Raw genomic sequence first — 26,161 nt, forward strand, 5'->3', positions numbered from 1 at the left:
TAAAGTGAAAGTCACTCAGTCGTGTCCGATTCTTTGTGACCTCATGGACTATAACCTGTCAGGCTCCTCTGTCCATGGAATTCTCTAGACAAGAACACTGGAGTGGCTAGCTGTTCCTTTCTCCAGGGAATCTTCCCAACCCAGGGATCAAACTCAGTTTCCCCAAATTGCAAGTGAATTATTTGCCATCTGAGCCACCAGGGAAGCACAAGAATACTGGAGTGGGTAGCCTCTCTCTTCTTCAGGGGATCTTCCCAACCCAGCATCTCCTGCATTGCAGGCAGATTCTTTACCAGCTGAGCTACAAGGAAAGCCCTGTATTCTCCTATGGTGTACCAGATATACTAAACAAACTCCAAAGGAACAAGCGCTGAATAATATAGAAAAGAAATCTTACAAAATGCATCAGAAAGTTGACATTAAAAAGAAAAATAAATTCTTAAAAGCCAATAAAGTGAAAGTTTGAATTTAGAGAAATATCACCAGGTATTGAAACTCACTTTTTTTGAGAAAATTCTTAAGAATCAGTGTTTTCATTCTGATTGTAATATAAATAAAAGAATAAGCAGCCAGGTGTAACACCACCACTTATTAAAAAAATTATCCTTTTCCTATTAAAATAAAAGTGCTATAAATATTTGCATATAAATAGTTTATTGTAGTTTAATTCAATGTTTTGTGTTATGCTCTTTTGATCTTTTTAAACCATTTTTTTTAATTGAAATATAGTTGGTTTACCATGTTGTATTACTTTCAGGTATACTGCAAGGTGACTCAGATATATATATGTATGTATATAGATAGATGGATATTCAATCATACATATATTTTTCAGATTCTTTTCCATTATAGGTTATTACAAGGCACTGAGTATATTTTACTGTGCTACTAGTTGATCCTTGTTGTTCATCTATTTTATATACAGTACTGTATATATATTAACCTCAAACTCTGAATTTCTTTCTCACCCACTCCCCCCCGCATTCTCACCTTTTGAAACCACAAATTTATTTTCTATGCCTGAGTCTGTTTTGTAAATAAGTTCATTCATATCAGTTTTTAAGATTCCACATACAAGTGATATCATATGATATTTGTCTGACTTCACTTTATATGATAATCTTTAGATCAATCCAGATTGCTGCAAATGGCATTATTTCATTCTTTTTTTGTGACTGAGTAATATTCTATTGTATGTATATACCACATCTACTTTATCCATTTCTCTGTTGATGGACATTTGGGTTGCTTCTGTATCCTAGAGGCTATAAATAATGCTGCTGTGAACATTTAGGTGCGCGTATCTTTTTTATTTTTATTTTTTGGTGGTGCTGTGTGGCATTTGGGATCTTAATTCCCCAACCAGGGATCAAACTTGTACTCCCTGCAGTGGAAACACAGAGCCCTAAACACTGGACAGCCAAGGAATCCCTGCATGTATCTTTACAAATTACAGCTTTGGCTGAGTATATGCCCAGGAGTGGGGTTGCAGGATCATATGGTAACTCTATTTTTAGCTTTTTAAGGGACCTCCATACTGTTCTCCATAATAGATTATTAAGTTCATTTTACCAGTGGGGAAACTAAGATATAGAGAGTGGTAGGAACTTATTTATTTGATTGGATTGTTTTAGTTTCCTGATTCTAAGCTAATTACCCTACATCAGTGGTTTCCAAACTGACTATTTAGAGAGATTTTTAAATATAGATTTTTCATAGTATCCATCCTTAGACTATCAAATCTTTGGAGTTTGAGCCTGGGAATCTGTCATTTATGTAAAGCTTCCCCAATTTCTGCTTCAGTCAAGAATTTTCTTTTGTCCCAGGCCAGTTACATAGGACTGACTAAAAGTTCACATAAGGTCACCCCAAAATACTAATATCTCTTTATGAGAGAGGTTTTGAAGTGATTATTAAAAACAGTATAATTTGGGGGAACAGTCATTAGGACTCATTAACACCAGAAGAGCTCTGAGTTCAAATTTCAAACTGGCCTTACTTTAATCTCAATTCTGCTATTAATAAATCATGAGATTTTGGGCAAATGACTCAACCTCACTCAAATATAATAAGCTTTATTAATCTTCAAAGTGGAAATATTGGAAGAATTGAATGGGATAACATATGTAAAACAGAAATTCCAATGTTGATGTTGTTGTTCAGTCACTCAGTCGTGTCTGACTCTTTGCAACCTCATGGACTGTAGCATGCCAACCTTCCCTGTCCGTCACCATCTCCTGGAGCTTGCTCAAACTTATGTCCATTGAGTTGATGATGCCATCCAACCATTTCATCCTGTCATCCCCTTCTTCTCCTGCTTTCAATCTTTCCCAGCATCAGGGTCTTTTCTAATGAGTTGACTCTTTGCATCAGGTGGCCAAATATTGGAGCTTCAGCTTCAACATCAGTCCTTCCAATGACTATTCAGGATTGATTTCCTTTAGGATTGATTGGTTTGATCTCCTTGTTGACCAAGGGACTCTCAAGAGTCTTCTCCAACACCACAGTTCAAAAGCATCAATTCTTTGGCGCTCAGCCTTCTTTATGTTCCAACTCTCATATCTGTACATGACTACTGAAAAAATCATAGCTTTGACTATAAGGATCTTTGTTAGCAAAGTAATGTCACTGCTTTTTAATACAAAATTCCAGTACGAAGTTAAATACAAGCCCTGAGTATGTTTAAATTATTATTATTATTTTTAAAATATGGCTTTAAACATTTACCTTTATTTCCCTGTTTGCTTTAACTATTCCTTTGCTTTGCATGAATCTTTCCATTTATACTTAGCGTTGTTCATCTGATTCAAATTTTCTGTAAGATTTCATGCTAAGGAATTAATAGTGCTGGGAGCCTGTTTTGAACATTTATTTTTAGTGATGAGGTCACTGAATACGCAACTTGTTTCTCAATCATCAGTGCTGAAGAGCCTTCAATTAGGGGAATAGAATTAGAGGCAGGTGTGGAGACTGCCCCACCTGCCACCTATAATTATTCTACAGACTGAGTCCAAATGTCAATGGGGATGTTGCAATGAAGGAGGCAGCTGAGTGAGCTGACTAAGCTGGTGATGCCAACACTAGATTTAGTTTGGTTTTAGCAGTCCTGACTGTCACTCCAAGGATAGGAATACCTTAAGTATGTCATGGGAATAGGATTTTAAAGAAACATAGTGTGGGGTGTCAGAAGACACAGTCAGAAAGCAAGTTGTTATTTTTTAACAAGAAATAGAGGAAACAAGCAGAATTAGGAGCACACCAAGAAATGAGTGCAATACAAGATTAGCAGAGAAACAGTTTTTTGAGGGCAGAGAGAACAATTAATCTAGTTTTTCTGAGTGATCACCAGGTAGATAGAGCTAGAGGCTTATGTGAGAGCATTGTAGCATTGTAGCAAAGAGCATGAGTTCTGGAGCTGCAGGCCCCGGGGCCAACTCCTGGCTCCCCTGCTTCTGAGCTGTAGGATCCTGGGCAAGCTACTTTTATTGTGTTTCTTTATTTATCTTCTATAAAAGGGAGGTGATAAGTTTTAGTGCCTCTTCACTATAAGGTTATTATATGAATTAAATTAGTTAATACACATAGGGAGGTATTAGCAGAAAGTAAACAATAAATGTTAGTTACTTTATGAGAAAGTTGTGCATATAAAGGAGCATACTAATTTTAATTATATATGAAATTATATAAAGTATACATTAAATTTTAATTGTATACATAAAATAGGTATAGGAACACATTGTACTCGTGTAACTTCTTTTTTTTTTTTAATCTTCTTTTCTCTGTAAAATGGCTCCAACCAACAGTTCTTTACCTTAGTTATTTCACCCCAGATACCAGTAGAAACTTGGGAGAAATATCCTTGCATTCTCCAAGAGGAAAATGGCAAGAGTACAGTAGACTCTCAGAGTATTAGGTCATGTAAGTACTTAGTACACAGTAAGCACTTTGGAAATAGGAGGAGCTGGATAAATCCAGAAATATGTAAAACAGAAGTCAGTCACTCAGTCAACAGTCACTTTCTATGTATTAAGCTCCTTACTTGGTACAGGAGTTAAAAAATCAAACAGGACATAGCTAGCAACCTCGAGAAACTGGCAGTATCATTTGGAAGACACACTTATAAATCAGTGGTTGTATGATAATGCACTAGTAATAATAAAAACATGACATAATATCAAGAGAGCCCACAGAGGAACATTTGCATCATGACAGAAAGTGAGAGACTTCTCAATGTGGGCAGATCTTGAATTGAGTTAAAAATAAAGAGTAGGAGTTTAGTTAGATTAAGGAGAGGGATGGGAGACTGATTTGGATGATGACAGAGGCAATTAACAAAAGGCTGTGTTAGGAAATGCGAACACCAATACAGCATACTAACGCATTTATATGGAATTTAGAAAGATGGTAACAATAACCCTGTATGCGGGACAGCAAAAGAGACACAGATGTATAGAACAGTCTTTTGGACTCTGTGGGAGAGGGAGAGGGTGGGATGATTTGGGAAAATGGCATTGAAACATGTATAATATCATATAAGAAACGAATCGCCAGTCCAGGTTCGATGCATGATACAGGATGCTTGGGGCTGGTGCACAGGGATGACCCAAAGGGATGGTACAGGGAGGGAGGTGGGATGGGGGTTCAGGATTGGGAACACATGTACACCCATGACAGATTCATGTTGATGTATGGCAAAACCAATACAATATTGTAAAGTAATTAGCCTCCAATTAAAATAAATTTAAATTTAAAAAAAAAGGAAATGCAAATCATTATAGTTGAATCAAAGGAGGAGTTGAAAGAGAGGAGGCCACAGGACTAGAAAGAATTTAAAATTATAGAGTTGAACACCAGCCTAGGGTTGGGAGTGTCTCACGTTTTAAGTAGGAGAGTGAGAGACCAAATGTGCATCTTAAAACAGACTGGAAGTTATTCAGAGTGAAGCAGAGGGTGTTAGACTGGAGGTAGAGAGGCTGAGAGTGAGGCCAAGGTAATAGACCAGGCCACACATGATGAGGGCCTGCTATGGCCATGCCAGTGGAGAGGCAGGAACATACTTTGAGAAATCCCCAGTAAGATTCTGCAGAGCTGGGTAACTACTGGGTGTGTGGAGTGTGTGCAAAAAAATGGCCAAGAATGATGCTGCAGTTTCCAGTTTGAGGGACTCCATGTAAGTTAAATCCATCTTCAAGACGGGAATTGGAAGACAAATTGGTCTAGAATTTGCAAACTGCCCTCAGAGATGAACTTTCTGACACCCAAAGGGTATGTATCAATAAAAGGACAGGGAAGCCTGACATGTTGCAGTCCATAGGTTTGTAAAGAGTCAGACATGACTGAGCAACAACAATAACAAATAATTATTAGCAACAAGGCAAAGGCAGAGAAATACCAAGTCCAACAGAGAAGAAATGAGAAGAGGAGGAGGAAGGCAGAGTTGACAGGCATGGTGGTGAGAGAAAAAATGAGTAGGATTTGTGATTGTTATTGAAGAGATATCTCAGACAGAAGACAGCTACAGAAGGGCCCTGTATTGGGGGAATAATCTGGAAATTTTACAAATAGTACTTTTATAAATCAACCAAACTCTTCTTTTCCTTTTTTTTTTTGTTACAAGAAATGCTGCCAAAGTCCACCCTGGAAGGTCACTCTCAAGAGGTCACAGCTCACTAATTCCTACAGTCTAACTCTGCTGGTTTGCACAGGCTGTTGCCTTGACCAAACTCATGTGAGGAGCAATTCCCTTAATCCAGATTCTGAGGTCGTCAGTGGCTTCCCTCCCAGAGTGGGGACAGCAGAAATGTGACCAAGACCTCATGTCAAGCGCCTGTTTCCTTCTAGGGTCCTGTCTGTGTGTGACTCCAGCAGGGGACTTGGATTTCCTGTGCAAGGTCAACCCAAGCAGAGGTGAGCTAGAACCACGGGAGAGTTGAGCTGTTCTTATATCCTTTTTCTTCTTCCCTGAGGTATTTAAAAAAAGAAGACTTACTCTGAAGAATAGTTTAGGATCTGGCAATTTAGAGAAAGAAAGAAGAAGAAAAGAGAAATGATTCTTAATCAGTAACCTAGCCTAGTATCCCTTGCTTTCCAAACATTTTTTCCCAGTCCCAGAGAGACCATCCATCGGCCCCAGCTCGGGCAGGCCATGAGACGACACAGTAGCAGCATGATGCTCTGGGGTGGAGCTGTGCTGTTGTTAGTCACTCAGTCGTGTCTGATCCTCTGTCCATGGGAAATCTCCAGGCAACAATACTGGAATGGGTTGCCATGTCCTCTTCCAGGGGATCTTCCCAACCCAGGGACTGAACCCAGGTCTCCTGCATTGCAGGCAGATTCTTTATTGTTTGGGCCACCGGGGAAGCCACCAGACATGAGCACTGATGAGTGTCTGACTTTTTGTCCTGCACAATGTATACCTTTGTTTTCTTTTTTTCTACTACATCTTTCATATACTTTAAAAAAATAAAAAACATTTTCTTTCCTGTCTTTCTCTTCTCTCCTTCCTTTTCTTTCTCCACTCTTTTTATCTGTCTCTTCTCTCTATATTTCTTCCTGTCATTCTTCTCTTGCTTGCTTGGTTTCTTCTTCCTTCTCTTTTCCCTTTCCCCTTTCTTCTTAACTAGACTAATTAAAAGTGTGAACTTGAAACCGACTTCTTGGTTTGGCTAAAATCTGTCTTCACTTCTTTGGTATATAATCATGGGTAAATTTCTGGACTTCACTATAGCATATTTTCCCTATCCACAATGGAAAGCTACTAATCACACCTACTTCAGAGTTTTATTCTAAAGGTTAAATGATATCACATGAGACTCTCATCATGCACTTGGCAACTAATAAGCATGCCATAAGCATAAGATACTACCATTAAATTTTAGGTTGCCTTTGGAAACTCAGTTCCCTCTCCAGGCATTTTTTAATTCCATTGATGTGACTAAGAAGTGCAATAGTCCCTGGCCCCAGCTCCCTCATTATCATTTTGCATGTGTGTGTGTGTGTGTGTGTGTGTGTGTGTTTGTGTTTAGTTGCTCAGTCATGTGAGCCCATTGACTGTACCCACCGGGCTCCTCTGACCATGGAATTTTTCAGGCAAGAATGCTGGAATAGTAGCCATTCTCTTCTCCAGGGGATCTTCCCGATTCAAGAATTGAACCTTAGTCTCCTGCATCTCCCATTGGTGGGCGGATTCTTTACCACTGCACCCACCTGGGAAACCCCATCATTTTGCATACAAACCCTAAAACACTGGACTCTTTTTCTAAGTGAACACTTTCTAAGTCATCTCACTCAAAATTTCTTTTATTATATTACAAAAAGGACAAAACCCTGTATTTTATTTTCTCATGTCGAATTTTCACATTGGAGAAGGCAATGGCACCCCATTCCAGTACTCTTGCCTGGAAAATCCCATGGACGGAGGAGCCTGGTGGGCTGCAGTCCATGGGGTTGCACAGAGTCGGACATGACTGAGCGACTTCACTTTCACTTTTCACTTTCATGCATTGGAGAAGGAAATGGCAACCCACTCCAGTGTTCTTGCCTGGAGAATCCCAGGGAGGGGAAGCCTGGTGGGCTGCTGTGTATGGGGTCGCACAGAGTCGGACACGACGGAAGTGACTTAGCAGCAGCATGTCATATTTTCACATAGCATCTAGACCCAGATAGGCAGAGCAATTCATAATACAATAAAAGATTTTGATAATGAACAATTTAGTTGGTCATTACATTTTTTAAAGGCCTCTGTAATGTTCTACATGGGAAAGGAATCTAAAAAAGAGTGGATATATGAATATGCATAATTCATTCACTTCTCTGTACATCTGAAACTAACACAGCATTGTAAATCAACTATGGTCCAATAAAAATTAAATAAATAAAAAGATAAAATATTTAGAATTACCTATTAAAATTCAAAGTATAAGTTATAAGAATGCATATAAATATCTTGTGTGTGTGAATAATTTGAGTATTCTTAACTTTTACTTTTTAAAATGTGATTAAAACTTATTATATGTTTACAAAAAGAAAACTATTTGCAAAACTGGAAGAAAAAAGGCCTGAGCACACACATTTTGACTGAATTAAATGAATGGAGTGCTTTAGTTCTTATACCATGCTTTTGAGTCTGGCTGGTCACATGAGTTAATTTATCTGACTGGCTTTCCTCTGATGAGTTTTTTGTCCACATGCTTGACTTAGGGTGATGGGTAGTTGCTTTACCCTTGAAGGTAGCTTTTATTCTGTTTTCTATATATGTTTTTAATTTTCAAAATTATCAATAAAAACTTTTTCATCTGTAGAATGAAACTAAAAATTAAACAATAGGTGAATGTTGCCCTTATACCAAGAATTAAAACTTATAAGCTATAGGGTAATATTGGACAGAAATGGGCATCATTAGGTAAAATTCAGAAACAGATTGTAGTACATAGTGAAACTTACTTAAAGTGATAAAATGACATTTCAACTAAATAGAAAAAGCACAGATTATTCAAAAATCACATGGTATTACTTTTGGCCTTGTTTGATTTCATATATAAAAGTAAATTCCCTAGGGGACTTCCCTGATGGTCAACTGGTTAGGACTCCATGCTTCTAATGCACAGGACACATGTTTGATCCCTAATCAGGGATCTATTAATAAGATCCCATATGCTACATAGTGCTGCCAAGTATTTAATTAATTAAAATTTTAAATAAATAATAAATTCTAGAAGTACCACCTCACTTCAGTCAGAATGGCCATCATTAACAAGTCTACAAATATAAAATGAAGGAAAGAGTGTGGAGAAAAGGGAACCCTCTTACACTGTATGTAACAATGTAAATTTGTGCAGTCACTATGAAAAACAGAATGGAGGTTCCTTAAAAAAACTAAAAATAGAGTCTCCATATGATCTAGCAATTGCATTCTTGGGCATATATCTGGACAAAACTATAATTCAAAAAGGTATATGCGCCCATATGTACATAGTACAACTAGTCACAACAGCTAAGACATGGAAACACTCTAAGTGTCCATGAACAAATGAACAAGGAAGATATATATATAATATATATATATATATATATGTGCACACATATACATAAAGGAATATTATTCAGTCATTGAAAGAATGAAATAATTTGCAGCAACATGGATGAACCTCAGTTCAGTTCAGTTCAGTTGCTCAGTCGTGTCCTACTCTTTGCGACCCCATGCATCGCAGCACACCAGGCCTCCCTGTCCATCACCAACTCCCAGAGTCCACCCAAACCCATGTCCATTGAGTCGAATATGCCATCCAACCATCTCATCCTCTGTCGTCCCTTCTCCTCCTGCCCTCAATCTTTCCTAGCATCAGGGTCTTCTCCAATGAGTCAGCTCTTCACATCAGGTGGCCAAAGTATTGGAGCTTCAGCTTCAACATCAGTCCTTCCAATGAACAGTCAAGACTGATCTCCTTTAGGATGGACTGGCTGGATCTCCTTGCAGTCCAAGGGACTCTCAAGAGTCTTCTCCAACACCACAGTTCAAAAGCATCAATTCTTTGGTGCTCAGCTTTCTTTATAGTCCAACTCTCACATCCATACATGACCACTGGAAAAACCATAGCCTTGATTAGACAGACCTTTGTTGGCAAAGTAATGTCTCTGCTTTATAATGCTGAGATGTTGATGCTGTCTAGGTTGGTCATAACTTTCCTTCCAAGGAGTAAGCGTCTTTTAATTTCATGGCTGCAATCACCATCTGCAGTGATTTTGGAGCCCCCAAAAAAATAGTCAGCCACTGTTTCCACTGTTTCCCCATTTATCTGCCATGAAGTACTGGGACCAGATGCCATGATCTTAGTTTTCTGAATGTTGAGCTTTAAGCCAACTTTTTCACTCTCCACTTTCACTTTCATCAAGAGGCTCTTTAGGTCTTCTTCACTTTCTGTCATAAGGATTGGTGTCATCTGCATATCTGAGGTTATTGATATTTCTCCCGGCAATCTTGATTCCAGCTTGTGCTTCTTCCAGCCCAGCATTTCTCATGATGTACTCTGCATATAAGTTAAATAAGCAGAGTGACAATATACACCCTTGACGTACTCTTTTTCCTATTTGGAACCAGTCTATTGTCCCATGTCCATTTCTAACTGTTGCTTCCTGACCTGCATATAGGTTTCTTAAGAGGCAGGTCAGGTGGTCTGGTATTCCCATCTCTTTCAGAATTTTCCACAGTTCTTTGTGATCCACACAGTCAAAGGCTTTGGCATAGTCAATAAAGCAGAAATAGATGTTTTTCTGGAACTCTCTTGCTTTTTCCATGATCCAGCAGATGTTGGCAATTTGATCTCTGGTTCCTCTGCCTTTTCTAAAACCAGCTTGAACATCTGGAAGTTCATGGTTCACATATTGCTGAAGCCTGGCTTGGAGAATTTTAAGCATTACTTACTAGCGTGTGAGATGACTGCAATTGTGCGGTAGTTTGAGCATTCTTGGCATTGCCTTTCTTTGGGATTGGAATGAAAACTGACCTTTTCCAGTCCTGTGGCCACTGCTGAGTTTTCCAAATTTGCTGGCATATTGAGTGCAGCACTTTCACAGTGTCATCTTTCAGGATTTTAAATAGCTCAACTGGAATTCCATCACCTCCACTAGCTTTGTGCGTAGTGATGCTTTCTAAGGCCCACTTGACTTCACATTCCAGGATGTCTGGCTCTAGGTGAGTGATCACAACATCGTGATTATCTTGATCGTGAAGATCTTTTTTGTACAGTTTTCTGTGTATTCTTGCCACCTCTTCTTCATATCTTCTGTTTCTGTTAGGTCCAAACCATTTCTCTCCTTTATTGAGCCCATCTTTGCATGAAATGTTCCCTTGGTATCTCTAATTTTCTTGAAGAGATCGCTCGTCTTTCCCATTCTATTGTTTTCTTCTATTTCTTTGCATTGATTGCTGAGGAAGGCTTTCTTATCTTTCCTTGCTATTCTTTGGAACTCTGCATTCAAATGGGTATATCTTCCCTTTTCTCCTTTGCTTTTCATTTCCCGTCTTTTCACAGCTATTTGTAAGGCCTCCTCAGACAGAGAGATTATCATACATACTAAGTGAAATCAGTCAGAAAGACAAAAACAAATGTATGATATCACTTACATGAGGAATCTAAGATATGACACAAATGAACATATCTACAAAACAAAAATAGATTTGCAGTTATAGAGAACAGACTTGTGATTGCCAAGGGGGCGTAGGGATAGAGGAGGAAGGACTAGGAGTGTGGGATTAACAGATGCAAACTATTATATATAAGACAGATTAAAAAACAAGGTCCAACTGTATAGCACAGGAAACTATATCCAATATCCTTTAATAAACCATAATGAAAAAGAATATGTAAAAGACTATATATAATAACTAAATCACTTTGCTGTACAGCAGAAATTAATATAACACTGTAAATCAACTATAATTCAATATTTTCAATTTCAAGTATATTAAAATAAATAGAACTAAAGACAATCTAATTAAAAACATTAGCATTAAACATAGAATACTAGCAAAATATCCTGATGAAGGTGGCCTTTGTAAGCTTTCTAAGAAGCTTTGATCCATAAAGCAAAGTTTGACAGATGGTTTCATAAAAAGTAAGACATTTTCATTTGCAAAAGATACCATAAACAGAGGCAGAAAAATATTGTCAAAAATATGGTAGGCAGAAAGTTAATATAATTTTTATGGGAAGGGCTTTAGCTATTAATAAAAAGAAAATCAAAATAGTTTGGAATGAATATGAACAGTAGCAAAATGTAGATATGGACAGTAAAATTTTATAAATGTCTTCAACTTTATGAATGGTTAGGACAACACAAGTCATAACAACAAGATGTCACCTCTATCCCATCAGATTGGTAAACCTGGCATTACGGTAAATATGGCATTATGACTTATTTAATGCCATAAAGATATGGGGCAACTGACACTTTTTATACTGTTCAAATGAATGTGAATTTTTAACACTTAAAATGCACTTATTCTTTTTTTATTATTATAATTAATTAATTTTTAAATTTTATTTATTTTAATTTATCCCAGTGATCCTATCCTTCTTCTGGGACTCCATCTCGAAAGATACCAGCATATAAGGATGGAGTACAAGGATGCCTATTATTGTTAATTTATACATTGCTAATATAGATTCATTGTTAAACATGCATTTTTATCAATTAAAAGTGAAAACTTCTTGAATTAAATATGGTACATTCAAACTATGGAATTTAATGAGGCTATATTAAAAATAATTGGTAGATGGCTATACCCTTGGGAAATTGTTCATGATATTTTTTAAGTGAACAATGAAAATGGACAGAGGAGTCTGGTGGGCTACTGTCCACGGAGTCTCAAAGAGTCGGACATGACAACACTCACTCACACACATACGTATACCTATATGATCATATTTTTTTCTTCCAGTTTTATTTAACTTTTATTTTGTGTTAGAGTCAGCCGATTAACAATGCTGTAATAGTTTCACATGCACAGGGAAGGGACTCAGCCATGCATATACATGTGTCCATCTTGCCCAAACTCCCCTCCCACTCAGGCTGCCACATAACATTGAGTAGGGTTGCCTGTGCTATACAATAGGTCCTTGTTAAATATAGTCATTTTAAATGAATCAGTGTCTTCCAGTTTTATTGAGATATAATTGACATCCAGCACTGTTTTAAGTTTAAGGTGTACAGTATAATTATTTAAATTACATAATTATGAAATGATTACCACAATAAGTTTAGTGAATGTCCATCACCTAATACAGATACAAAATAAAAGAAAAATATTTTTTTCTTGTGATGAGAACTCTAAGGATTCATTCTTTTTTTGACTTCCATATATAACCTACAACAGTGTTAATTATATTAATCAAGTTGTACATTACATCTCTCCCCTGGAAAAGAAAATGGCAACCAACTTCAGTATTCTTGCCTGGAGAATCCCAGAGGAGCTTGATGGGCTGCAGTCCATAGGGTTACAAAGAGTTGAACACAACTGAAGCAACTTAGCATGTACACACATTATATCTCTGCTGCTGCTGCTGCTAAGTCCCTTCAGTCGTGTCTGACTCTGTGCAACCCCATAGACGGCAGCCCACCAGGCTCCACTGTCCCTGGGATTCTCCAGGCAAGAACACTGGAGTGGGTTGCCATTTCCTTCTCCAATGCATATCTCTAGTATTTACTTATCTTATAACTGAAAGTTTGTACATTTTGACCATCTTTGTCACCATACAAAAATATTAATTATTCTTGACTATATTCCCTACACTGTGTATTTCATCCCCATGACTGAATCATGACTCATTTATTTGGTAACTGGAAGTTGGTAGCTCCTAATCTCCCCCACCTATATTAGTCATCTCCCCACCACCCTCTCCTTTGACAACCACCTGTTTGTTCTCTGCACTTATGTGACTGTATTTCTGTTTTGTTATGCTTATTCATTTGCTCTGTTTAGGTTCTTTTGCTGTTGTTGTTTGTTTGCTTTTTAGGTTCCACAAATAAGTGAAATTGCTTTTTTTCTGACTTATTTCACTTAACATAGTACCCCCTAGGTCTATCCATATTGCTGCAAATGCCAACATTCCATTCTTCTTTATGGCTGAGTAATAGTCCACTGTATATTTATATACCAAATCTTCTTTATCCATTCATTCATTAATGGACACTTAGGTTGCTTCCGTATCTTGGCGATTGTTAATAGTGCTAAAATGAATATAGAGGTTCATACATTATTTTCAAATTAGTGGGTTTTTTTTTTTCTCTAGGAAATACCCAAAAGTGGAATTGCTGGATTGTATAGTAGTTCCATTTTTAATTCTTTGAGAAACCTCCATACTGTTTTCCATTTTGGCTATACTAATTTACATTCCCACCAACAATACATGGGGCTTCCATTTTTTCCATATCCTCACCAAAACTTGTTAACTTTTTGATACTAGCCATTTTGACAGGTGTGAGGTGATATCTCATGGTTTTGCTGTGCATCTTCTTGATCATGAGTGATGTTGGATCTTTTCATGGATCTGTTGGCCTTCTGTATGTCTTCTTTGGAAAATATCTGCTCAGATCCACAGCTTATTTTTTTATACACTTTGTGTGTGTGTGTGAGTGTGGGTTTTTTGCCACTTTATTTTTTAATTGAAAGAGTATCGCTTTACAAAATTTTCTTGTGTTCTGCCAAACAGGGGCTCTGTCACATATTTTTTAATTGGGTTTTTTTTTCTCTTTTTGATGTTGAGTTGTATGAACTGCAACCTCACAGTCTCTGTGAGAGTCTGACATACCTAGAGTGTGTGAGAATGTTAGCAGCTTTGTGCATTTTGGAGTTGCAAGAGTTTCCTTTAAATATTTATGAGGATTTTGGATTTCTTTGTGTATTTTTATTAGTATACAGTTCATTGTTTTCATCGGATCCTTAAGAGGATCTATTCCTCAAAATAGCATAAGACCCTTTGTCCCTAACACCTTGTAAGCATGAGAGAGGTAGGGGGAGGGGGGAGGTCTCACGACAATACCTACGACTGTAAATGTGAATGTTCTATGACGTTTTTTCTAGGGAAAACAATGCGTAAAGAAGAAAAGCATTCTGAGCCATTTTGGCAGGGGCCTGTTTCTCTGTCATCTGCAGCTCCCCTGCTCCTGCTCAGTCCCCTCCTACTCCCTCTTCTCTCAGTCAGTCTAGAAACAGAGGTAGAACAAGTGTCGCTCTGGGAGGTGAACGCATCCCTTGAGAATTTATGGAGGACCTGCACGTAAACCACCAAATCTGCTCAGCAAAGTCTCTGAAGCCAAGACTGCCTCAGTTCTGTGAATAAAGGCAGACAGAGCAGTGGCAGGAACCAAGACATAAACAATTTTCATTTTCCACTTTCTTTCCCAGAGCTGGCATGGGAGAGATAAAAACCTGGTTATTAGCCATTTTCTACAATTGCCCCACACTCTGCTATTATTTCTCATAACATGTCTCTGTGGATCATTAATGTGTTTGCAAGCAGATAGCTTTGTATGAAGTATTTATTTACCCTTATTATTAAGTTGTGTGTGTTTCACTGGAAGCATCTGCTTTGAGGCTGTTAAAGCACATGATGATAAAAATGGGCACGCACATGGAAGGAGTATTCTGTCCATGGACCATGAGCAGGGAAGCTCAGCATGCCAAATAGTGATGAAATAAGGAGGAAATACAATGGAAAAACACACTTGAGAGATGTATTACATAAAATAATTTACTTCTCATTCAAAATGACCTTCCAGACCTATTGGTGAGACAGCAGTCTGTGAGTACAGATACGGTCTGAAAATCATGACAGTTCTAACAGGGCAAGACCGATAGAGTTACACATTTGGATCCTGGAGTTAATTAGAGACAAAGTGTGGAAATGTGTATAACAGAAAGAGACACTGATGAGAAACTCTGGAGGCATGGAAAGCAAAACTGCTAGAGATATAGAAAGGGTACAGTTGAGGAAACCTATAAATTTAATACAATGAGACTTTTATACACACACTCCAATGTCTTCATTTTACAGCCCATTGTATTGGCTTAAAAACCACAAAGGTGTCCATGTTTGTAAGTTATACTGGAAGAATCAGTGCCGTGTTCATGCATGAATATGTGTGCACTTCAAAGGCAGTAATTTTAGAAGAATGAGAAGAAAATTACTTCCTGGCCATTCATTAATAATTCAGGTGATATCTTGCACCTCCGTTTATAAAACAATACAATAATAAAAACATTACACAAAACATCATAAATAACATAAATGAGACATTTTCAAGTATTTCATGTGCCTTGGAAAATTCTAAACAGTAGTTTTAAAATTGATATCCTTTTTTTCTTTTATCCCTTTTCTCTCTCATTTCATCTCAGAACCTACAATGAAATGCTTTCAGCCTCTGTTAGTCCTGATGTTTGGGATTCAATGAGCCAGTTTCCAACTTCAAAAGAGAAATTTATGTGGGCTTTTCAGTTTGTGAAAACATGTTCTCCCCTTATAAAATGTAATCTTTCCCCTGATGCTGGTTTATAAGGAACAAGTATATAGCCTAGAGCTATTATGGGGGGAAAAACAACCACAATGAATTAAGGAGCGTCATCTAATGGCTAAAGTTCTCAGGGAAAAACAAAATGAGAAGAGCACCTTAATCAAGAGAGGAAAAAAGAGAAGGGGATAAGAACATTAACCTTTAAATTCTGTGCCCATACTAAACCAGCGTCTTATGGTAGGTAGAGCTGGCAAGGCTTTATCTATGTTTCTTCATTCAGTTCAAGCACTCTTTCTCCAACTCCATACCAACCTGGCTGCTGCTATTATGCATCAAGCACCCAGGCAAAGAAGGGGAGTCCAGCAGCTTGGGGACTCAAAAGTGCCATTAGTGACAACCAGCCAAAGACAGCACTGTGTCAGACACGCATAACATTTTTTAATGTTTGCTCCTTAGAATACTATCCAACTTGGAAGCTGTCGATGGTTAAATTAAGCATGAAGTCCACGCTTCTCCAGCAAGACTCATGGAGTTTTACAGAATCAACTTTCCACAGGTTAGCATTCCTTTTGGAGCCTGCAGGGCAGCTGGTTTAGTTTGCTCTGTTCAGTTGCAGAGTGAAAGGCAAGGGATCAAAACATGCATGTAAATATGTTCACACAGTCTAATTATGAGCACCTTGGGTCTCTCTTGTCTATTCTTGCAGAAATATATATGTATGTATACATGCATACATATATACAGACTGCGAGTATGTATATATGTGTGTATACATACATACACACAGACATACATGCACACAGAGATACACAAAACAGATCAACCCCATCTAAACATCTCAAGATGTTTACAGAACACATGTGCCTGTGGATGTCACGTGAAGTGTACCAACCACGAACCAACCAACCTGAGGTCACACTGTTGGCAGGAGAGTACTGCCAAGTCTTTGAAAATCCAGACCCACAAGGCCATTATTCAGATATCTGCTCACACGGCACACTAAAGGAAATCTGAGACAATTGGACTGGGATGAGGTCCTGCCCTGATGAACACCAAAATGTTATCTAGTTTTTGTATGGGAGTGACTCACACATAGCCAGCAGCATGGACACTAGGCTGCAATGTGGAAAAAGCACTGGTGCTTAATAAAGATCAATATCTGGCCTCGGATTTTCCGGGCATAGTCTTGGCATCTCAGCCTCCCACTGCTGAGTGAGGACTAGGCGCACTGGGGGACCAGGGAAGCACAGTCTGTGGAACTCTTTGCTCCTTTCTGCTTCTCTGAGCCACAGCTGGAAAGGTTGACCAAATCAAGGTAGAATCGAGATTTGAGGAAGCGGCGGTATGAATCCTTTTCCATCAGGTTGAAAATCTTCCTCTGAGCCTCATCGAAGCAAGTTATTGTGGGCTCCAGCATGTTCCGGCTTGTCTCCTCCCTGGTGCAAGAGTCCAGGTTTACCTGAGGGGCAGAGATCAAAGGTCCATTATACATTTTACCCCATAAGGATGGGAGGTTGTGAGCTCTGTACGAGTGCGCACCCTCTATACCTCAGGAGTGAATACCTCCACCCTGACACATGTGAGAGAACCCAGGGAAATATCTCCCCTTATTTCTCACAAACTCGGAAGATTCATTCGAAGCAAATTCATGAAGGGAGATAATCTGAGTCATCTCGATGAAAAAGCTTTTTACTTAACGAACTTATTTGAGGCCGTCAAGATTGTAATAACCCGCTCCACTGTTGTAGCTTTAACTCACATCATCTAAGGATCCATGTTATTGAAACTTATAGAAAGTTTCTTTAAGATCTATACAGTTCTGTTCCATGTATACTTACCTCTTTGGTTGCCTGGACTGAGATGAATTCATTATAGATCTTTTTGGCCTTGGGACTTAGTTTAGAGGGTGATTTGATTTTCTTGTATTCTTCACAGCTGATCCAGAAGTCAATGTTCTCCTCACTGTATTCGGACTTCAAGAAAGCTTTGAAAGCTGCCAGCCCACCTATGACAGAGGAGAAAGAAGGAGACAGTTGTCACTGCACCGGTGGACACTGTATTGCAAAGAAAGCTGGGATACTTGAGGGAAGAAAGCATTGGTTCAAATAGTTCCCTATCTGCCCTGCTGGAGGGATTACTGAGGGTCAGAGAATTATAATCTACGTTTGATATCTGTTGGATACCATTTATACCTAGTGCTTCTTGCTCATGGTTTGAAGTTTCTTTTGGGAACATTTTATGCTTCTGAGATACCTGCTGCTGCTGCTGCTAAGTCACTTCAGTCGTGTCCGACTCTGTGCGACCCCATAGACAGCAGCCCACCAGGCTCTGCCTTCCCTGGGATTCTCTAGGCAAGAACACTGGAGTGGGTTGCCATTTCCTCCTCCAATGCATGAAAGTGAAAAGTGAAAGTGAAGTCACTCAGTCGTGGCTGACTCTCAGCAACCCCATGGACTGCAGCCCACCAGGCTCCTCCATCCATGGGATTTTCCAGGCAAGAGTACTGGAGTGGGGTGCCATTGCCTTCTCCATCTGAGATACCTATGCTGCCCCTAATTGCCAAAGTGAGTTTGGGAAGATAAACTGAGGTCAATTCTGAAAGAAATCTAACTATTTGGAGTTTTTCCTCTGCCCTTTTTCAATGTGGTGAGAAAGATGGTTTTCCACATGGACTATGTATGAGCTTTCCATTGCATACCACAAAGATCTAGGGTATGGTAAAATTTTAAGGGGACTAATTTTTCGGAGCCTGAAATTTAGAAGAAATCCAAGCCTTTTTGTAATTCCTATCAGATCCAGTATAGTATGAAATAACTTGTCTATCCAGCATGCTTTATCTTCATCTTGGGGAATGGTGGATGGTGGGAAGCTGTCATACTTACATTCATGACTAATCAGGTTTTCCAGTGATTCAGCCCATTTTTTTACTTCCTCATGGCTCACCCTAAAGACATTAGAGAAAAAGAATAATTTGAATGCTAAGATATAAAATGGGGGCAAAACATTTAAGATTTTTAATAAAATGCAGAGATTTTATTTTTCATCATAACAATGAGACCTGTTGTTGAATAGGGCAATCTTTTCACTAGATGTATGGAAATTTCAAATGCAACCATAATCTTTGTGAAAATGGAGGCCTTCATGATACAAATCTAGGTTAACTAGGGACATAGCTTCTTTTTCCCTCACAGAGCATCTCTGTCATCAGATAGTTAATACTTAGTGGCTCTTCACCAAAGCCTTTTCTCTTACCTCTGACAAATCACCACTTTGTCCTTCTTGCTGTGTGAAGAATTATGTTCACAGGAATCTGACTTCTGCAGCAGGAAACCTAGCCGATGCTTCATATCTTTTGCACTGCACACAAGAAGGGGGAGAAACAGAATAATGACAATCAGTTCTTTTAAAAAGATACCTTATTGGTACAGTTCAGAGTCCATTACTAGTAAGGAGGCAGAGGCAGTTTATTTAGGAAATAGGAGTTGAGGCTGGCAGGAACTCTCAGGAAAATGAGATTCCACCTCTGCTTCTTCCTATGACTCACTGCAAAACTTGGAGCACAGCCTCCTCCATTTGTAACTGGATTTCTGACCCTTCAGGCTACCTGTAACCCTGTCATTTTGACCAATGGAACACTTAGGTATCTTCAGGAGAAACATAATGCAAACTTGACGATTTTCTAAGTTTTAGGAGTTGAAGAGCAGGGAACCGTGAAGTGTGGCATCTGGTTGTTGCATGCCACCTTCTGGAGGGTGGTTGCTATTTCCATCTGCCTCATTGTTAGCAGAGGAATGTAGGAGCACCTCAGGAATTAAAGGTTTGTTCAGTTTCAGCCTGGATGTAGTGAGCAAGTCACATTATGGGATATACACAGATGCGAGTGGCTCCAGCAGAGAGGAGAGGGGAATGAGGTGGTTAACTCAAAAGCTCAGGCTGAAACCTGAGCTCCTGCAGGCTAGATTCTAAAGACTCTCCTGCTTCCCTTTGAAATATCTACAGTCTACGGATATTTATACTATAAAGGACATCTGAGACTGAAAAACAATAACAAGGAGAAGCATCTAAGAGTCATCACTGAAGCTCGTGACTAGAGCAAAGCTTCCAGGTTATGGCTGCTGTTTAATAGGTAGCTAGGGTATGGCAGCACACATGACTTACTAAAAAGGGGGGCCTTCTAATAAGCTTTTAGCTCAACTTTCTCACTCTTTATTTGTTCTTTTGCTTGGATCTCCTTTTCTGTAAAAGCAGAGACATAGTTTTAAAGTGAAAAATGTCATTTTGAAGGAAATGAATGACTAACTGAATGAGTAGATGTTTCTACTTAGAGGAAAATAAAGCCACAAGGATAAAAGGACATTTTAGGATGGCTACTAATATATTAGATCCTTATCTATGTGCATTTCTCCAGGAAGTCTGAAATCCATTATGTTCTTGTGCTGCCCTTAAAACAGTATTTTCTCTCCACCCCCACCCCCAAGATTGTTCTCCTTTCTCTGTTTCCCCCACTGCTCATGGGATACAAAGTCTTTCTTAACAATAGCAAAATCTAAGCATGAAGCCTAAGATGATGATGTCAGCATATTGTGATCTCATATTTCCATGTGCCAGGTCTGGCTGAGATCTGACAGTTATTGACCGATACGGAGTCATTTCATGAAGACCGGGAAGTATGCTTAGCAAGTACATTACACTTGTCCTTATAACACAATACAACCAAAGAAATAAAAGTCAAAATATCTCCAGCGACCTCTGAAGTAAGAAGTCTGGATGTGATCTGCACTCCACCACCCACCACCTAGGTGACCTTGAGCCTTTCCCATTCCCTCTGGAGCTTAAGACACCAATGTGAGAATGAAGGTGCTGGGTAAGATGATTCACAGTTCACCAGTGAGGGAAGGGGAGAGCAGTGCTCCCTGCTGACATAGACGTTACCTCCCCAGGTTAGCCTCTTAGCTCCTGAGAGTAAAGCTCTAGAGCAATTATTTATCTGTCTCCTAAAATATTTACCAGAGCAAAACTTTCACCTGATATTCCTGTGTTTTCATGATTAATTTTATATCTGAGTTAACTGAAGCTTGGATTGATTTGCTCTATTCAATTCAGGAAATTAATGATGGAGGTCAGAGACACTGTTTTCATAAGCACTCTCTGCCAGATCCTCCTGCTTCATTTGAAAGCAGCCACGAAAGAATGGGGAAAAAAGAACATTTTTCGTATTCCTGAATGACAGGAGGTAAACTCCTTAGGATTGTATTAAAAAGTGTGCTTTCTGAGATAATTCTAAATTAAAATTTAAGGTGATTTCTATTTGTAGAGGAACATGAAAGGGGGTAGTACACCTATAAAATGACTTTTTACCTTTCACTGTAAGGTTAAGTAATGTAAAAGACACTAGTTTTGTATTTTTTCAACTGGCTAATATATGAGCATCCTATGAAAGCATTTATATGTACTTTTTTTTAAAAGGCAAAGACATAGGAGCAGCTGCATATCTTTGTTTGTTTATTAATCAAGAGACAGTAAATTGATAAAACAATGTCTCTAACGTGAGACTTTCCACAGAACCCTTAGCTGATTGGTTATGATCAGTACTTGACAACCACATGGCATTTCCAGAACTAGGGTAGGGAAAGAGATAAGGGAGATCTAGTTTTGAGACTCTTATTTTACTGTAGCATTTGCTTTTAAGAACAGAGAGTGAAAGATACTGGAGCATCACACAAATAGCACAGTGCCTTTCTGGTGATGTAGCCAAACTTCAGTCTGGAGTATCTTCCCCAAAGTGAGATTTAATATACCATCAGAAAGCCCAGACCCATGATTCCATGTGCCTCAGTGATAGTCAAACAGCAGTAATCACAGGTAGCGATATTACAGACCACCGTGCATAGTCCAAAACCTCATATTAGTCCTTAATTAGAACTAGCTTGGTTAGAGGATTAGAAGAGTCTTCAAGATCAAGGTCATAGAAAACAACGTATAGGATGCCAAAATCTGGAGTGAACACTTCCACAGTCACAATTTCTAGCTAGTTTTAAAGGAAAGCTAGGAGGTCGAAGATTTCTGCATCAGGTTGTTTCTAAATCCAAAGAACCAGGTTAGTAAGTAGAATATGCAAATAACTTAAAGTCTATTTGAAAGTTTAATGCAGTCTGGTTCAGTGGCTGAAAATAATCTTACCTCCTCAAGCAAGAAGCCGGCAGACCCGCAAGTCCTTTGCACATCTTGCGTAGTGTGGGATTCACGACAGGAAAGAAGTAAGTGCTGCCGGAGGAGCTGTGGCTTCTGTTCTGAGCGCACTTTGCCTTTTCTCCGGTGAAGATACTGTCAGAATTCTCCGAGCGTCTCTCTCCCAAGCCTGTAGGGGTCTCTTTTATAGCCCAGCCGCGACCGTCCAGCCAATCAGATAGCAGGTCTGTAATACCAGCTCCTCTCAGCCTCCTTCTGGCTCTCCATCCTCTGCAAGAGATAAGGAAGAAAGGGCTGACGCAACAAACCAGAGTGAACGGGCAGAAATCTCCTGCCAAATAGACATACAGAAAATATAAACTTGCTTACTGTCTCTAAGGCTGTCTCAGGTTTCAAACTTCCAGGAAAGGAAATAAGAAGTGTACAATGCTTCAAAACACGGGTTTATTCATTTGTCTATAAAAACAATGTCAAGAAAATTTGCCTCCTGGAAGGAAATGACCCAGCAAGAGTTTCTGGGCTTACTTTGGGGCTGACACTTAACGTCCTTCCTCTTTCGGGTTAGAAATATTATACCATCCATGGTCCAAAATCTGATTCTCACTGTTTCCAAAAGGGTGTGGGCAGAATCACTGTTTCCAGGCAGAGATTTGCAGAAGTTGCTTTCTTGGTTGTCACATCCACACAGGGATGTGGGGGAGGAATAGCTGGAAGACAGGCAGTTATACGCCTGGCAGCATAGAAAACTAGCTTAGGGAAAATAGATTAGCTACATCTGTAATCAGCCTGACTGTGGAATACTTTTCTAGAACTCTTACTAAGAACAAGATTAAGCCAAGCACTGACAATCTCTTTTGTACATGCATATCTCCTGCAAAAAGCTTCAAAACAGCAGCTTGAAGACAAGAACAGGGAACAAAGGAACAAATATAGACACCTATTCTTACTCAACAGTGGATTTTTATCTTATTATGTCTTATTCAATTTGAGGTATACAAACTAATATTTCAAAATATTGAGAAATGGGGAAACATAGGAGAAAAATATGTAGCTTGCCTTTCATATTACCAGGGTTCACAATGAACATAAAATATCTAACCCTGCAGCTGGTTCCAAACACATGGACAATTAGTATCTTTTGTATACAATATGATGGATCAAATACTTCAAAGAATCGTGCAGGTGTTTCACATCTTGTAGCTGTAGCTCAAACATTCACATCAGAGTTATAGAGGGATCTTCTCCATATAGGAAAGCTATGAGGGGAAGGAAAAATTAATTGGCTATGTCAGAACTGAACAGCTTTCACTTTGAAAGCACAAAGTTTCCTGATCATAAGATATAGTGAACTGTGCCTTAAGTATGAGAAGCTGAGGCATCTAATTGTTTAGGTGATGAAGATGAAAAACAGATGGGTTACAGTGAGATGCAAAGGGACTCTAGAATATTAAAGGGAAAGTGGTAAAGAGGAATGCCTCGACCACGTATGTGGCTCTCAGTATCCCCTCACTGACCCCATCCATGTCCTAAGCCCTGTCTATGGCTATCAGAACACAGAGATGGCTAAGAAATATAAAAGGCTGGAAAGACCACTGTCTCCAGAAGATACCCTTAAATTACAGGAAAAAATCTTTGGTTTTCTCACATGAAGATAGAAAAATGTATTAGATTAACAACAGGGCAACTTTTCTTTGAACATAGAACCAGTGAATTTCTCTGTGAAGTTGGTAGCCATCCTTTGTGGTGTTGTGGAGGGGACTATAGAGCAATGCAAAATGACAGAAGCTGAAGAAGGTGGGCCCAGAATGATGGGTCAATCAAAAATGGCGTCCAAGAGGCAAGACTAATTAATTAAAAGGGAGAAAAGGTCACCTAAAAATGAACCAGGGGCTTCTTTGCTTACCTGGACATCCAAGATAGTGATCACTTAAACAATTTGATTTTGGAAACATGAATGAAGACTTAATAGGATATTAAGGACCTAGGCTAAAGAAAAGCCTGATTTGTCATGAGTTGAATATAAATAGCTTCAATAGATGAGCTGAATAAGATTTAATACAACCTAGACTAACACCTTAATTTTACCAAAAAGGAAACAGAGAGAAGGTGACTTGCTAAAGTCACAGATTCCCAGTAATAGGGCTAGTTTCTTGACAGTAGATCATGTGGACTTTTTACTATACTAACCTATCACTCAATTGGCTTATCAAATGAGATAGACTATGTAAACAGAAGTCGTTCTAAACTGTAAAGTGCTATGCAAATATTTTTTATTGTTACATTATACACAGTAGATAACAAAAAGTAATATTAATTTCATACATTTCCTTCCAGGAAAACTTGCTCCTCTGTCCGATTTTTTTTTTTTCCTCCACAACAGTGGGAGCTGCTGCAAACCTCACTGCTATATTTTTCTATTAAAACCAGGTCTTTTTGGCTTTGCGACTAGTCCATTAATCTGTCAAAGCACTTCACATTTATTTACTTCTTTAATTATGATTTCTGGCTTTCTTAGGAATTCTGATATTTCAGAGTATTTGGAAAAGCTTTTCATAACGTATTTTTCACTAAGGGAGGCAAAGATTGGTACATCATGATACCTTGACAAATTTCCACCCTCTTTCTCTGACATGCAGAAAGCATTACACTCTATTATTCTAGGACCTGTCATTCCTGGATGATTCTGGTGATGTGAAAGAGCTTTATTCTAAAAAGATTTAATTTTTATTTATTCACTTATTTAATACATATCTTTTGAGCTCCTACTCTGGGACAGGTACCGTTTGAAGAACTGCTGTTAGTATGATGAGCAAGCAAACAGGGTCCCCACCCTAGTGGAGTTTTCACCCCAGTAGAAAAAAAGAGTCAGAAAATATAAAAATAATTCTAGAGTCACCCATATCATGAAAAAAAAATTGACAACTGATACAAAAGAAACTGAATAGCAAAGGGTGCATTTAGCCAAGGTATCGGGGAAAGTCCTCCTTGACCAAGTAATATCTGAAATGAGATTTGATGGCTGAGAAGGAATAAGAAATGAGAAAAGCTTAGGAAATATATACCAAATAGAGGTAAGAGCAAACAGTATACAGCAAATAGAGGTTAGATAAAAAATGAAAACATTCTTTATCTGAACTGGGAAGGGATAAAAAGGGACCAGCATGGATAGAAAAATGTGAACAAGGAGAGAATAACATGAAGTAGAGATGGGAAGGTGAAGGCCAGGTCTTGCAAAGATTTGTAAGCCATGGTCCAGAGGCTGGACCTTACCAACATGCCATGGAAATCTACTGCGGGAATTCACACAGGTGATGGTCACTGTCTGCTTATTCTGGCTATCAGGGAGAATGAATGGAAGAGGAGCGCGGAAGCAAGTAGACCAGTTAGCAGAACTAACAATTTGGATCCTAGCTCAAGTGTTTCTATATTCCAAAATGGATATTTACTTTACAAATATTTATTGCAGTCTATGTGCTAGACATTGTGCTAAGTTCTAGTGACCTTAGTAAAAATCAGAAAGAGTTGGTGCTTATTAGGAACTCACACTCTCAGGAGAAAGATTTTTAGTTGAGTGTCATTATTACAAACTTATTTATACAAAATTTGAGGAAAGCACAGAATAAACTCAAGCTCTGAAATTTGGAGGATTTGTTTTTTGCAAAGGAGACTGTTAAAAGACTTCAGTCAGTCAGTCAGTTCAGTCGCTCAGTCGTGTCCAACTCTTTGCGAGCCCATGAATCACAGCACGCCAGGCCTCCCTGTCCATCACCAACACCTGGAGTCCACCCAAACCCATGTCCATTGAGTCAGTGACGCCATCCAACCATCTTATCCTCTGTCGTCCCCTTCTCCTCCTGCCCTCAATCTTTCCCAGCATCAGGGTCTTTTCAAATGAGTCAGCTCTTCGCATCAGGTGGCCAAAGTATTGGGGCCTCAGCTTCAACATCAGTCCTTCCAATGA

At 38.8% G+C, this 26,161-nt stretch overlaps 1 protein-coding gene across 1 annotated transcript in view; it reads right to left on the reverse strand.

Annotated features, from left to right (window-relative positions):
- Positions 1 to 15,233: 15,233 nt before the first annotated feature.
- RGS4 (regulator of G protein signaling 4) overlaps positions 15,234 to 26,161 on the reverse strand; it is a 59,379-nt gene continuing 48,451 nt past the window's right edge. The window contains exons 4-8 of the mRNA XM_044944866.2: positions 22,192 to 22,470; positions 19,264 to 19,368; positions 18,894 to 18,955; positions 17,850 to 18,016; positions 15,234 to 17,470 (exon numbers count right to left, since the gene is read on the reverse strand). Of these exons, the coding sequence (XP_044800801.2) occupies positions 17,231 to 17,470; positions 17,850 to 18,016; positions 18,894 to 18,955; positions 19,264 to 19,368; positions 22,192 to 22,470 (853 nt within the window). The 3' untranslated portion in view covers positions 15,234 to 17,230. The remainder of the gene's footprint in view (positions 17,471 to 17,849; positions 18,017 to 18,893; positions 18,956 to 19,263; positions 19,369 to 22,191; positions 22,471 to 26,161) is intronic.

Source organism: Bubalus bubalis, chromosome 6, assembly GCF_019923935.1.
Source record: "Bubalus bubalis isolate 160015118507 breed Murrah chromosome 6, NDDB_SH_1, whole genome shotgun sequence".
Taxonomy (NCBI): domain Eukaryota; kingdom Metazoa; phylum Chordata; class Mammalia; order Artiodactyla; family Bovidae; genus Bubalus; species Bubalus bubalis.